The following is a 13,628-nucleotide window of genomic DNA, read 5'->3' on the forward strand; positions in this document are numbered from 1 at the left end:
TAAGACCCCTTCCAACCCAACCCACTCTATGATTCTACCCAAGCCACATGATTCTATGCCTAATTAAGTATGGAGTTAACAAACAAAAAAACTTAAAATTTGTGGTTTACAATAATGTATGATCTCTCAAGCTCATGAAATAAATGCTGGGACAAGAACACGGGTGCAAAAAGGATATACCTTGTTCAAAATTACCAAGGAAGACAAGAAGCTGAGTTGCATGATCGTTTGTGAAGAATACATTTTATACTCCTCACATAATCCTTGGGGATTGATGTATGCACCAACACTCAAATTCAGGAACTGTTGTTGAATAGGGTAATGCTGAAATCTACTATAAATAACTGGAAGATTTCTTTCTTTTAAGAAAAAAATTGAATAAATAGCAAAAGAGCCAGAAAGAGACACCTTCAACCACCTGAGCCGAGCTAGATGTGCGCCGGCCTCACCGGCCGCGCTCCGGCACCGCCGGGCGGGGCACGGGATCAGAAATGTTGGCCGCCGGCGGAGCACGCCGCCAGCGGGCCCTGAACCCGGCATCGGCTGGGAAACCAATCACACTGTTCTCCCTTTGCCGTCACAGAACGCCTTCCACTTAATTCACTACCGGCGGCGATCGCGCGACCCCGTTCCGGCCTCCGCCCCGGCCCCGCCCGCCCTCGACGGCCCCAGGCCGGGGCGGGCATTGCTGGCGCGGCGCCCCGCCGGGGCCGTGGGCGGGGTCGCTGCCGCTTCCTCCACGGGGCTTGCAGGCGGTCGGGCCCGCCATGGGGCAGTGCTTGCCCTGCATGGGGGGCGCCGTCAAGGACGTGGTGGAGACGCCCGACCCGGTAAGTGTGGGACCGTGGCGGTGGCGGCGGCTCCCGGCCCAGGGGCGGTCCCACTTCCGTCCCACTTCCTTCCCTCCGCCTTCCCCCCTCCTTCTCCCCGTTGTTTATCAGTGACGCCCAGCGTCGCGGGGATGAGGGTGTGGGGAGGGGGGTGGTGACTTTCCCTCTTTAACATGGAGGCCCGACCGCGGGGTTGTTCCAGTGCCTCAGGAGACAGTGGCTGTGCTGGGAAAAGGAAGCCCCGGCCCGGGGTGCGGTGGAACTGTTGGGCCGAGGCTACCCAGGGCACCCCGCAGCTTGGGGCCTGGCGCTCCAGAACCTCCTGCTGCTCTGCCGCACGGATCACGCGTGGGCACTTATGTGGTTGTATGGAGAGGGAGGGTTTCGCGAGAGACATGTTAGTGCGTATTTGTAGTCAATATGACCCCCATTTTTACAAGAAATAGGAAAAGCTGGCCTTTTTTCTCCAGTGCATAGAGATGCTTGCTTCTAACTACCCTCCACTGGATGACATTTTTCCTAGGTAAGAGCCCATCTCTGTGCTTTGTATGCCTCATCTGTGGATTTCATGGGGGAGAAGGAAAGGAGCCTGCTTCACCTGGGAGAGCAAGCATTCCCCTTTCCAAACTCCAAAGGGATGTTTCATGCACTGTGTGCCATTTCACCCCAGTCTGGATTGAGTGAAGGCATGGAACAGCTAAATAGCACTTTTTCGGTGGGGTTTAACTGTATATATGTCAGCAGCTGCTCTTCTGGCACATTAGTCACTAAAAACACTTCGTTCTCACAGGCTGCCAATGCAGGGGAAGATGATGCTAATTGACCTGAAGTTGACATTTTGTGGGAGTTCACATTACAGATTTGAGTTGTACTTCAAAATTAAGAGTTTAAAAAGAATGCAAAGACTATATTGAAATAGAATTTCACTGTCTTTAACATTATATCTAGGAAATAAAAAGAAGACAACTAGCAGAAGCTGCTGAAAAGAGGCAGATGGAGGTAATGTCTGATAAAATGCCATTTACTGAAATTATTTTTAGACAACTGGTTTATGGGGAGAATGGCTGTGGCTTCTCTGGTAACACTGGGTGTCATGTTTGGATTGTGGGAATTGTCATTAAGTACTTTCCTAGTATTACTAACGTCTTACATTTATACCTTTTTTATGTATATTAAGAATTTCACAGCTAGGTAGGTGCTCTAAGACCATTGCAAGGTAACTGAGCTTGTTTGGATGGGAGATACTTTACAGTAGTTTATAAAAAACCTAAGAACTGGAAGAGCAAGTTCAACATGATCTTTTCCTTGTTCTAAGACTTGAAAACAAGAGACTGAGTAGTATTCAAACCAAAGTGGTCAAACAATTGTTGCAGTGGCAATTTCAAGTGGTACTGCACTTGTACTTTTCTTAAAAATGCAGGTTGTATGCACTTGCAACTTCTGTTTATCAACAAGGCAACAGTTTGAGCATGTTTATCAGCTCAGATTCCAGCAAAGATGTAGTATTAACTTAGTCTTCTGTCTTTTTAATGTTGTCAAGCTTTAACTGCTTTGATATCTAAAGTTAGAAGAGGTAGGATACAAATGTTCTAGCAGAATAGCCAGCCTGTTTTTTTTCCTTACATACCTCTAAAAAGACTTATAGCATATACTCTTTACTTATTGTAGATTTTGAATGGTATGTCTTAAAGATCACAGCTGAACTGTGCAGAGAAGGGATTGTTATTTGTGTGAATGTTAGTGACATTACATACTGAATTAGGAATTGACCATTATGCGTGGGGACCATGTTGACCCAGTTTGAAGGAAGTTTGGTAAATAACTGGAGCAGCAGCTGAGTGCTGAGTGATGCTTTAGACTCCTTAAAACTCTTGATTTTGTATCATTCTATGTACTAAAAGCAATCCATGTTATTTTCAATCACAAATGGGTTTCAGTCACAAAGGGGTTTTTAAGCATAACTGTAGGAAATACCTAGCTAAAAAGCTTTCCTGAGAGGAAGGAGAAATGAAGCAACTAGGGTTGTGGATGTCCTTGAAGTTTTGTGGGATCCATTATGCTGCCAAAGAAAAATGGAAGTATCACGCTCTGTTACTTTTCTTTTTCATGGAAGACAAAGGGCTAAAACATCTACCAGAATTTTTCAGGACTATCTTAGAGGTCATTTTAGCCTCTGAATGTTGGGTAATGGACATGTCTTGCAAGCAGCCATTTTTAGTTTTGCACATGTGAGGGGACGACAGAGTAGATCAGATGTCCTTCCTTCTCTGCTTAGTGTTTTCCTGCACATGCTTCTTAGCTGCTCATTATCCATCCTGACGTCGTGTGAGCTGTTCTTCCTTTTGGGGTGCTACAGACAGTTTGGGTACCTGACTCACTTGGAAGGCCAGTTTCCTAAAAGGCAGAGATCGTATGGTCTAAGTAGGTTGGTATTTGGTGATAAGATTTGTCTTAGTACCCCACTGAGAACTGAGCTTATTGTCAGGACCTTAAAATTCAGGTGAGAACATTGCTGTTTTGCCTTGGTAGATTTTAGCATCTTTTGTATAACTTCTGCTATGGTATTGTAATCCTAAACTTAGCTAAGAATCACTTTTTAAAAAGTTTTTTTTTTTTCTATTTCTTTTTCATGGTGTTAATTGTATATAATTCTGATACTCCTGCCATCTAGTCTAGATTGTCATTAAACAGTTCCCACAAGGATGTGAAGCAGGCAGTTCACAACAGGTTTTTCATTTGGTACTCCTGCTACCCACACATCCTGTGACATTTTGAAAGGTAGACTATCATGCAGGTTATTTCTCACAGGTCACAGTTTAAAAGTTGAATTTCTTCACAGCCTGGGCTACCACTACTAACACAACCCTTCTCCTCCCCTGTTTGTGAGGGTTAAGAGTAGGCCCTGACACTGAAAAAACCACAGACTAAAAATTTGTGGACTTTTGGGAAGGGAGGTTCTGATTCTGCCTCTGAGGATTAAATATCTTCACCTGGACGTAATAACAAAAAAAAACCAAAAAGTGAAACAAAAACACCCTCACTTATCTGTGGGACCAAGAGCTCACAGAATGAGGAAATATCCTGAAAGGGCTATCTTGATATAATAGTAGCATTACTAAGTGCTTCAGTCTTTTCATGCAAACCACAGTTCACAAAATGGTGTTGCCAAGACATGCAGTTTGGTTTCTCTACAGCAAAATAACTAACTTGGTCTTACCCAAATGTGTTTTCTCTCAGGCTTCCTCTCGAGGTATTAAGAATGCTTATGCTGTGGAGCAAAAGAAAAAGAAACAGGAAGAAATAGAAAAGAGAATTGCAGCTTCACGTCCTGGTGGAGAAGGAGGACTGAGAGTAAGTTTAAAAAGAAACAACATGATTAAACTGTCCGTATATTCACTGTGAAAATCCTGTTTTGTCATGTAGAAGATTAAGTAACTTGAGGAAAATCCAGGAGGAAGGGAAATGGAATAGAAATGGAAGCATGTGTCATTATCTAATGCAGTGTTCTTAATGAGACTTCATCACTAGGACAGAAAGACAGCAGGGATGGCAGAGAGCTTCCCCCCCCCCACCCCCTTCTTCCCAGTTTCTGCATCTATGATGCATCAGTTTTACAGGTCTCTCAGCACTGGGGACCTCATCACTGTGTTATCCTGTACTCAGTGTCCCTTTTCAGTGCAGTTGAGATTGTCTCCCTTCCTTCAGAGCTTACAGAAAACATTTGAACTTAGTAGGGTGATGGTTTTGGGTTTATGTATGTGTCTCTCATTACAAAAGAAACATATGGTGTTGGCATAAATACGGATCAAGTTTACTACTACTGCTATTCTAATGTAAACTTTACCTCAGAAGGCCAGGCAGAGATTTAATGAAGAATTACAATCTCTCCAAAACAATAGATGTATCTGATCATTGAAACTCAAGCTTCATAAGCCGTTATCTTTTGCCCTCATTGCCATGTATGACTCAGGCGGCAGGAGTTTGTTAAGTTGCCACTGGTACACTGCATGTCCATCACTTGCTGGGATAAAAGGTGAATTGAGAATTGAAAGGTGAATGGAGAATTTATTGTAGTTAGACAGCCTAATGGTGTTCGTTTAGTTGAGAATTTTTCCTTTCTTTTCCTTATCTTCATACAAACCTGTGGTGTGTTTTGTTGTTTGTTTCTTTAGTGGCAGGTTGGGTAACACATGACTTCTGAAGAGAAGATGATTGATGTTTACTGCCAATAACTTGCCAGTTTCTGCAGCCAAGTGGCGCTTACTCATCATGTGGCTTTTGCTGTTTATATCTGAAGACTCAGCAGTACTTTGCCATTGTGGGACAACAGATGTGGAAATACTGACTAAGAAACTATAGAACTAATTCTGAACACTATGGTTTTGCCAATTTTGTTTATTTTCCATGCATGTTTTATTGCTTCCCTGTCAAGAGTTCCTGTCAGCTGGAAGTGGCCTCCTTACATGTAGTCAAGTCAGTATGTGCATACTGTTTGGTCAGTTGATGTCTGTCTATCTGTGTATGATGACTGGCCTGAGCAAGCTCAGGTGCCCACATGTTGATTTTGATGCTTATTTCAAGCTCTACAATTAAACTTTTCTCTAAGTCCTAAGTTCTCTAAGAAAGTTGTGTGTATGTGTGTATATATATATGTTTTAATATGTGGATGACAGCATTTCTTTTCTGTTTCCTAATGACTCTTGAACTGCTTAGGAATTTAGTGCCTTTTTCAAAAAAAGAAAAGTAGATTCATGGTGGGTCCTTACAAACGAAATAATTTTGTGAATAGTTAAAAAAAAATAGAGACCTTTTAAAATCCTGTATACTTAGATCAAGAATGCTGTTTTAGTATGTGTGTAGTAATTGTTCTCATTTTCTCATGTGGATTTCTTTTGAGTCTGTACGTATTTATAATGAATACTGAAAGTTAAACATGAAATTTAAAATCCTGTTATTAGTTGTTCTCATTTATTACCACAAGAGGGCAATGCTGCCCTTCTCAGGATTTTGAAAAACAAACAGGAGAATAGTTACCATGCCATCTCTTTGACAGGTTATTTCCAGAAATTTCTGTGTTATCTATTTAGGTGGACTACTTACAGTGCAGAAACATCTTCTTTTTCCCAGAGAGCATTCTGCATGCGTTCAGTACTGCACTTGCCCCATTTCTGACCTATAGACTATAGACCTGGCCTCAAGACTATAGAGGCTTTTTCCCCCCCTTGAACTATGTATTTTGTCTTTCACCTCTCAGTACTGCCTAATGTTGTCCTGGGAGCGCAGTCCTGACACAGTTTCCTGGCTTAGCCTTCAGAATTGAGTTGAGGAGAAATTTTGATATTAACATAATGGTGTTTGGGCTGAAAACAGCTCTGTCCTTGGCTGAAGAATGCCTTCAGTTTCATTTGATTGCTGGTAATGGCTCTCTTCAGTGTATTAACTGGCCATAAAAATTTTTTTTTAAGTCTAGTGAAAAGGCATTGAGTTATAAAAAAGTATCTCAAACATTAATTTGAAATGAGAATTTCAATCTAACCTCACAGTAGGTGTCCTACAAAGACACTTAAGCAGCACTTACACTTAGTTGGTCACTTGTGATATTTCAAACTTAAAACTTTTTTTTTTTCATTCTGTTTCATACTGTTCCCCCAAAACTGCAAGGGGAACAAATAACCATGTCTCTTGTCATCCAAGCCCCTGCTTGCATTAGTGCCATGGACACTTTCATTTAAAGCCATTGAAAGAACCTAGCGAAACCAATCACAGTTCCTGCTCATCTTTCTCTCCATCCTTTGTGTAAAAGCCAGAGCTGTCTGTGCTTCTTAAGAGACCTTGTTTTGAATGTTGGATTTATTCCTACAGCTAAGAAGCCACATCAGAGGATGTGGGAGCATGTTGTTCTAGATTGCGAATCACCTACAAAGCTGTTTTAAAAGAAGTTCCTATCCCATACACATCCAGTTGTCCAAACAGCCAGGCTCAACAGACTGGGAATTATTTGGGTAAATAAAAACACTTCTTGTTGCTTTAAGCTGCGTTTCAGTTGAGAGTGAAAGCAGGAACTACTGCAGATTAGTAGTGTACAACTGATAGCTACCTGACATGTACCATTAAACAGTAAGGCTGACAGCCATGTAGAGTTGCTCTCTTCTTAGAGATGTCTTCCCTGTCTGTCTTACTGCTTAGTGCATCACTAAGTTAATGTAAGACACAACAGTTTTGTCCTTATTTCCCCCAATCATAGACGTTTACTTCACCTCAGAGGCTGTTAAAATAAACCTGTTCATGTAGATTATGTAGACAGTTGATACTTTGTTTACAACTCTGTCTTTTTTCTTCATCTTGTATAGTCTTGCAGATCACCTCAAAAACTGGCAGACTGAAGCCCAGTGCTGGTAAACTGGACTGAAAAGCTGACTTTCCATGAGTGTGATAGCATCATCTTTGTTGCAGTAACCAAGTGAATCCATTTGCCACTGCATATGGTTAAAATACACAGATTATGCTAGAGAGAGTGTGTTTGTAGCAAATGTCATGAAATTTGGGAAGACACAGAAGCTGTGTCTCCACAAGGATGGACAGCATCACAGTGGGCCGTGTGATGAGGAACACAGATGACTTCAGCATGTGGATTTGGCACAGTGACAACACTAAATTCTTGAGACAGAGCTCATCAGGCACAAGCAGTGCCAGCAGTTTTTCCAGTCTGGGAAAGCCTGTCCAGCCCCATAAACATTTGTGTGATCCCACCTGTCTGTTCCACCTTTACACAACATGCCACAGGCTAAGAAAGTGGGAGACATAGCAAAGAAGCATCACTGTACCTCCATCCCTGTCGGGTACTGCAGGGCAGCAGCCAATGAGGCAGTGAAAAGCGTAAACCCAAAAAGAACCAAACCCTTGTCAGCCTCTCTAGGAGGTGCTTCCATAACACTGTGATGTGGCTAATAGCTCCTCTTCCAGATCAAAAGTGAACATGTGTAATGAATTCAGGGTTGAGTCTTCAGTTACAAGGAACTTGCTGTACCTTCCCACACATATATTGCCTTCTCATTTCACTCATGCCCACCAACAATCCTTGAACTAGCTGCCATAGATTTTCCTTCTCTAAATTCCTGTTGGAAAAAAAGGTGGTACTGCAAAGGAAGGAGCAATTATCCCTATAACAGCGATATGAACAAACCCTATCCTCAATCAGTGATGTAAATAATCCTGCTTGGAAAAAGATCTCCAGGTAATGTATTAATAGCAAGGTGACAGAATGCACTTCCTATAATGAGCAATAACAGATGTTACAGTTACATTTCCAAACTAATTCTGAATGGCTTCCAGTGTGGTGAGTCACATTTGATGTTATACAATAATAATGGTTTTTATAAATAATTTTACATAATTTATCCATTTTGAGATTAAGCACAGTTTATTCAGACAGCTCCCATGGGGTTTGGTCTACGAGGACTGAGAAAAGGCTTTGTTGCAGCTCCTATCACTTAAACTTTTTAGGACTTCAGCCTCCTCAACATTCACATTCAGCCAACTTACACAGCAAAATAGTTAAAATCACTATGTCACGGAAAATGACCTAAGTCTGTTGTGCCCCCATCACTGCCACAAGGGCTGTATGCCTTTGAGCAAGATTCTGCTGCTCAACTTTAGCTTTATAAATTGAGCCATAGGTTCCTAACAAATTTTCCAACTCCTATATTGCTACAGGACCTAATACACTACTATGAAGATACTATTTATCAGATCAGCAACACTTACCTCCAACCCCTTCTTCCAGGCTAATCAGCTTACTGCATTTTTTTGTTTGCTTTCATTTCTTCCTCTTTTATTCACACCCACACCAATGCAGTCAAAAGCAGTAAGTCCCACCTGCATGTTTTTTACATCAGGTGGTACTGGCAGTACTTTAAAATAAAATCCTTTCTAGGCCTCCCATTCTGGAACTGGCAAAGTTGAAGTTTTAAGTCAGGAAGTGTTCTAATGTGATTTTTTTAAAGACATTTGAGTACCCTGAATCAAAAAAAGATTATTTTGATAGGTATAGTCCAAGCACATAAAAGGGTCCAAGTTTAATTTAGAATTTTGATTTGGATTTACTAGGACTGTTAAAGTTTAATATTAAAATAAAATGAAGAATACCTCTTCTATAATTATCTGCTCTGATTTATTAATATGTAAACACCGTCAAATATTTAAAAAAGCAACATAAACACAAACTTAAGTCTTGGATGATGGAGATAAAGGTTGAAAATGAAGATCTTGGAAGTCTTTTCAACCTCAGTGATGTTATGAAATCCAAGTAATTATGTTTAAAAAACTAGCCCTTATTTCTAAATAAACATCTCACATTTTCATGAGTGATTTTTTTCCTTTCTCTTTTCATTTGAAAACAGATCTCTCAGTGCTTATATTAAGATAATGATTATTTTTCAGCTATGCTACATTTTCAATAAAATGTTGCTTGTGGTCTGTTTTCTGCTTCCTTATGGAGGACATATATTGCTTCTATGACAACTGAGTCTTCCTATGGCTTTTCAAAGGATTTATTGCTTGAATATGTGTTTAATCCTCCTAGCAAGTGTTTCAAAATAAGAATAAAAGGCTGCAACTTTGGAATTATGCCCTGCTACTTTGTCTTCTGCACCAAGCAATTGTGAACTGTTTGTATTTAGCAGGTATTTTTAGATGAGGTAGGCTTTGTCCACAGAAGTGAGATACAAGGTGCTGATTTTAATAAGGCATGGAACATGAAAGATGGTCTTGATCCTTTCTAGCCCATAGACATTTTGCTGTTAAAGACCACAGGAGCAGATCATAAGACCATTTTCAAAAATTAAACATCAGAAAATAGAGAAAAGTATTAGTCAGTACTGAAAAAAACTATTCCAAGGATGCTTTTTATTTTTTTTTTCCCTGCAAAGAAAAAGTAATTTTCAATAAAATTTGGGTATTTCTGTGTTATGTTTGCCCTTACTTTGTGCGGCTCATTATTAGGACAGCAAGCAGTATTGTGTATTGTAGGCATCCAGTTGGTAGCAGCAAAGTGGAGATGAGAGATTACAAATAATACGAGTTTCAAAATGTGTATTTTTTAAAAAATTATTTCATTTGTAAATTTATACAGTCAGTGAAACAATCCTATAAAATGATTTTTCTAGGATCTTACAAGGCACATAAATTACCAAATATAAACATAGAGAAGTAGCCAAAATCATGAACTAAGCCCACATACGCCTTTAGCTATATTAGAGGTGTGTGAATGATTTATGAGAATATGAGTCACTCTGCTTACAGGGTAATGAATATTTCACATGTAGCATGAGCAACAGAATTAAAAAGAAGGGGAAGGAAAAGCTCATATCCAAGAACAGTGCGGTGTTTTGTGACTCCAGAGGGACTTGCATCTTCTGAAGCTCCTCCTTGGGTCTGAGGGCTGTACGCCTGTTACTGCTTCCCTAATGGGCTGCAGAACATCACCTCACTGGTACAACCAACCAACTCTACTGTCTGACAGAGGAAGGGGCAATCTGTCCACTTCCCCATGCTTCTATATTGGGCAACTTCATGAAAAACACAAAGGATCTACACATAGATCGAACACTCAGCATTGTCTTCAGCTTTAAATAGTAAAATGGTGTGAAGGGGGTTCTTGGGCTTTTTTTCTTTTAAGTAATGGCTTTGAGAAGTTGTTTGGCATGCAATAAGCCATTATATTCTACTAATTAAGAAAAGATTGCAAAACATAGAAACAGTCAATTTTTATTTAATTTCAAGACACATTACCAAATAATCTCCCCAAATACCCATTTTCCACCTGCATATATATATTTCAACTAGCCTAACAGTCAGGGATTCGAAGTAATAAGGTTTTCATACAAATATATTTTATTGTGTATTTTCTTCCATTAACAGGATCTGCTCCTTTATGTAGCTCTAAGTATACATTCACATATTAAAGAGTAATAATTTGGCTAAAAATATATGTCTATTTATTATCTGATTGTAGTAATCAGCCTATCAAGGGTAATTTGCTATAAAAGATACAGTACTAGAAATAAATAGTTCTACAATTCAAAGATCTTCAAAATGGGGTGTCATTTCCAGTCTGTGTTAATTTTTCCAAAGTCCTTTTAAAGCATTAACTAAATTCACTACACTTGGGAAAATAATTTGGACCTACATACATAAAGTCCCACTCACATGAGAGGCTTATTTCACTTAATCTCCTTCTTGGTTTTGTAATGGGCAGAAACAACCAGGTAATTGTCTGGATTCATGTCCCTGAGGTTTGGAGACTTGCTCTGGATTGGAGAAGTTTTCCCATCTACTCGGGACATCTGCAGCATTCGGCATGGGTCATGCTTAAGTAAGTAACCTGCAAAAGTCTCCCAGCCTCCTCCAACACGAACCATCACATGTTTGTTGTGCAGCATCTGAAATTATATAGGCAGGAAAAAACACAGACACTCTTGAGAGGCAACCATTCACAAAGAAATCACACTTTTTCTGCTGTAAAAAACTGCTTACTTTAATTGAAAGTCAAAACCACATGATGGTAGTTTACTTTACAAAAAAAGGAAAGGAAAAGAAATAGTAGAGTGGTTTTTATTTGCAATTTAAAAGTAAATTTTAAAAAAACCTGTAAGAAAATGAGCTGGTATTTTAAACGATTTTCATATTTTATGTAAATAAATGCTACATGTTTTCCTAGTCCTATAGCATGGAGTCATTCTGTTCTTCATGTGTTTAGTAGAAATATGTCAGGGAACATGAATACTTTTAGATTATTTTTTTGAAAGTATTGTAGTAAAGTCACCATTTTATATGTCTCAAAACTGGCTTTTCTTTATGGGATAGGGGTCTATACAAAAGGAATAGTGAAGAGCAAACCACCAAAACAATTTCCTCTATCTCTGGAAAATTATAAAAAAAAATTTAAAAAAATGAAGTTCCATTTATTTTAACAATTAAGTCTTGCTCATACTACATTCTAATAAAATAGTTTAATATTGTAATTAAAACAATCCAGTGAGGTATAACAGAAGTAATTTATTTGGAGATACCAGAATTTTCTGCCTAAATTCAAATAAAATTTTTCTCCAAGTGCCAGTGTAACTTCTCCCTCGTCTGCTCTTGAGTTCAGCTGGTGATTTTACTCATTTCTCTCTTTTGTTTCTCCATACAGAACAGTCAAATAAATACCAGTGAGGTATCATAAAGCAGCACATTCATATATTTTATTGGTTTACTTTATAACCAACATTGTACCTACCACATTGTCATTGAATTTGTGCCTTCTTAGAGAAATGTTTTAGTCTAATAAAACAATAAAGCTTATTTTAGACTTTTAAGAACTCACTTATGTGCCTGAGTGCACATCCAAGGGATTCAAATTAAACCTCACCTCTACAAATCTGAAAAAGTGCAAATTATGTAGCCAATTCCAGGTATTTTATTCATCCACACTGAAATAAGCTATTTGCAGTCTAATTATGTATATTTTGGCAGATAAAAATTTATTTGTCCCTTCCAACCTAAATTATCCTAAAAACAAATAAGTAAAAATAAGTCTTTCTCCACCTGAAAACCAGGAAATATGCACTCCTCTTTTTCCCTTGTCATCCCTCATTAAGTCACATTTTGCCTAGCTCCCCTCTTATATAAAGGATTATACAAAAATGTTTTGGATTATGTCTACTAGTTTTACAAGTTCCAGATGATGCAACTTCAGCCATTACATATGGATTTGTTTAGGGACCAGCTCCGACTTTCTGTGTTGTCATTCTAAAACCCCAATAAAGTATCCTGCACTTCCTCTCTCTTCAGACATCATGATAATGATACAGAAAATAGACTGCTCTCTGGATTAACATCTTCCTCTCATTTTTAGGGAATTATATGTAGTAAATCACAGTAAATGAATCTCAGTTGGAAAAAACATCATAAAAAAGCTCAGCCTGAAAAAAAAGATGTCAAGAGCGTATGTTAATTGCTTGTCACAATATTTCTAGCTATGCTGCAGTTTGGTTTTAGAATTAACATACTTTCTGAATTATAAAGAATTTTATTTTAATGTTACATCTTGGGCTGTATTAAACACATCAACAGGTATCCACTTGATTTATTGAAACAACCTCTGTTTCAGATCAAAGGCACAAGCAGACTTTGTGTATACAAATACAAAAGGCATCTAAATAATCATTCAGATATGTAAATACCCAAAGGGCTATTTAAACATTAAAAATATGAAACAGAAAATGGCAGGTGTAATTATTCACTTTTCTTATTTTCAAAATTTGGCTGTCACTTCACAAACAAAACTCATCAGAGAAGACTATAGACAGCTCTCTGCAGGCAGAACATTGAGGAGGTCAGCCACGGTAAAGCTGGTGGTTTTAAGCATACACCCTTATCCTTTGGAAGTTAAAAGTAAGTGAGGTTTTCTGCAAAACTGTACTGAGTACTAAATGTCATGTACTCCTCCTAGGCAAAAACTATTATGATAATTAGAATACTGATATTTTGGGTCATGTTTTTCAGAAATCTGAACCAGATCCTTTTGCTAAAATAAGTAATTTTTTTTTCTTTTATGAAAAGGCCCCTAGAATGAAGGATTTAAAACTCTAACCACTATATCCTTTGTTAATTAAATACACTCCTTTCAAAGCAGCCTTCTTGTTCTCCTTTTCATCTCACAGATATTTCTGTAAAAAGATGCATAACGACATCAGCTGTTCTACTTCACTAAAACACATAGCTCTTGTCATTTAGAATACGAAGTGAATTTCTTCC

The 13,628-nt window shown here is 38.8% G+C and overlaps 2 protein-coding genes across 7 annotated transcripts in view; one reads left to right on the plus strand and one right to left on the minus strand.

Moving 5' to 3' along the window:
* The first annotated feature begins 454 nt into the window (after positions 1–454).
* Positions 455–7,129, plus strand: LOC104697691 (small VCP interacting protein). 2 transcript variants are annotated; one of them, XM_039552317.1, is made up of 4 exons: positions 637–830; positions 1,779–1,829; positions 4,068–4,181; positions 5,003–7,129. In XM_039552317.1, exons 1-4 carry the CDS (start codon positions 768–770, stop codon positions 5,015–5,017), a joined length of 243 nt encoding a protein of 80 aa, XP_039408251.1. In that variant the 5' UTR covers positions 637–767; the 3' UTR covers positions 5,018–7,129. The 2 variants fall into 2 exon arrangements, with proteins under 2 accessions (XP_039408250.1, XP_039408251.1); XM_039552316.1 differs by lacking the exons at positions 1,779–1,829; positions 4,068–4,181; positions 5,003–7,129 and adding an exon at positions 1,354–1,772 and having other exon boundaries at positions 455–830.
* A 3,450-nt stretch (positions 7,130–10,579) lies between these two features.
* GAS2 (growth arrest specific 2) overlaps positions 10,580–13,628 on the minus strand; it is an 81,636-nt gene continuing 78,587 nt past the window's right edge. For all 5 annotated transcript variants that reach the window (XM_039552313.1, XM_039552314.1, XM_039552312.1 and 2 more), the window contains exon 8: positions 10,580–11,269. In XM_039552313.1, coding sequence (XP_039408247.1) covers positions 11,051–11,269 — 219 coding nt within the window. In that variant the 3' untranslated portion in view covers positions 10,580–11,050. The remainder of the gene's footprint in view (positions 11,270–13,628) is intronic.

This window comes from Corvus cornix, chromosome 5, assembly GCF_000738735.6.
Source record: "Corvus cornix cornix isolate S_Up_H32 chromosome 5, ASM73873v5, whole genome shotgun sequence".
Classification (NCBI taxonomy): domain Eukaryota; kingdom Metazoa; phylum Chordata; class Aves; order Passeriformes; family Corvidae; genus Corvus; species Corvus cornix.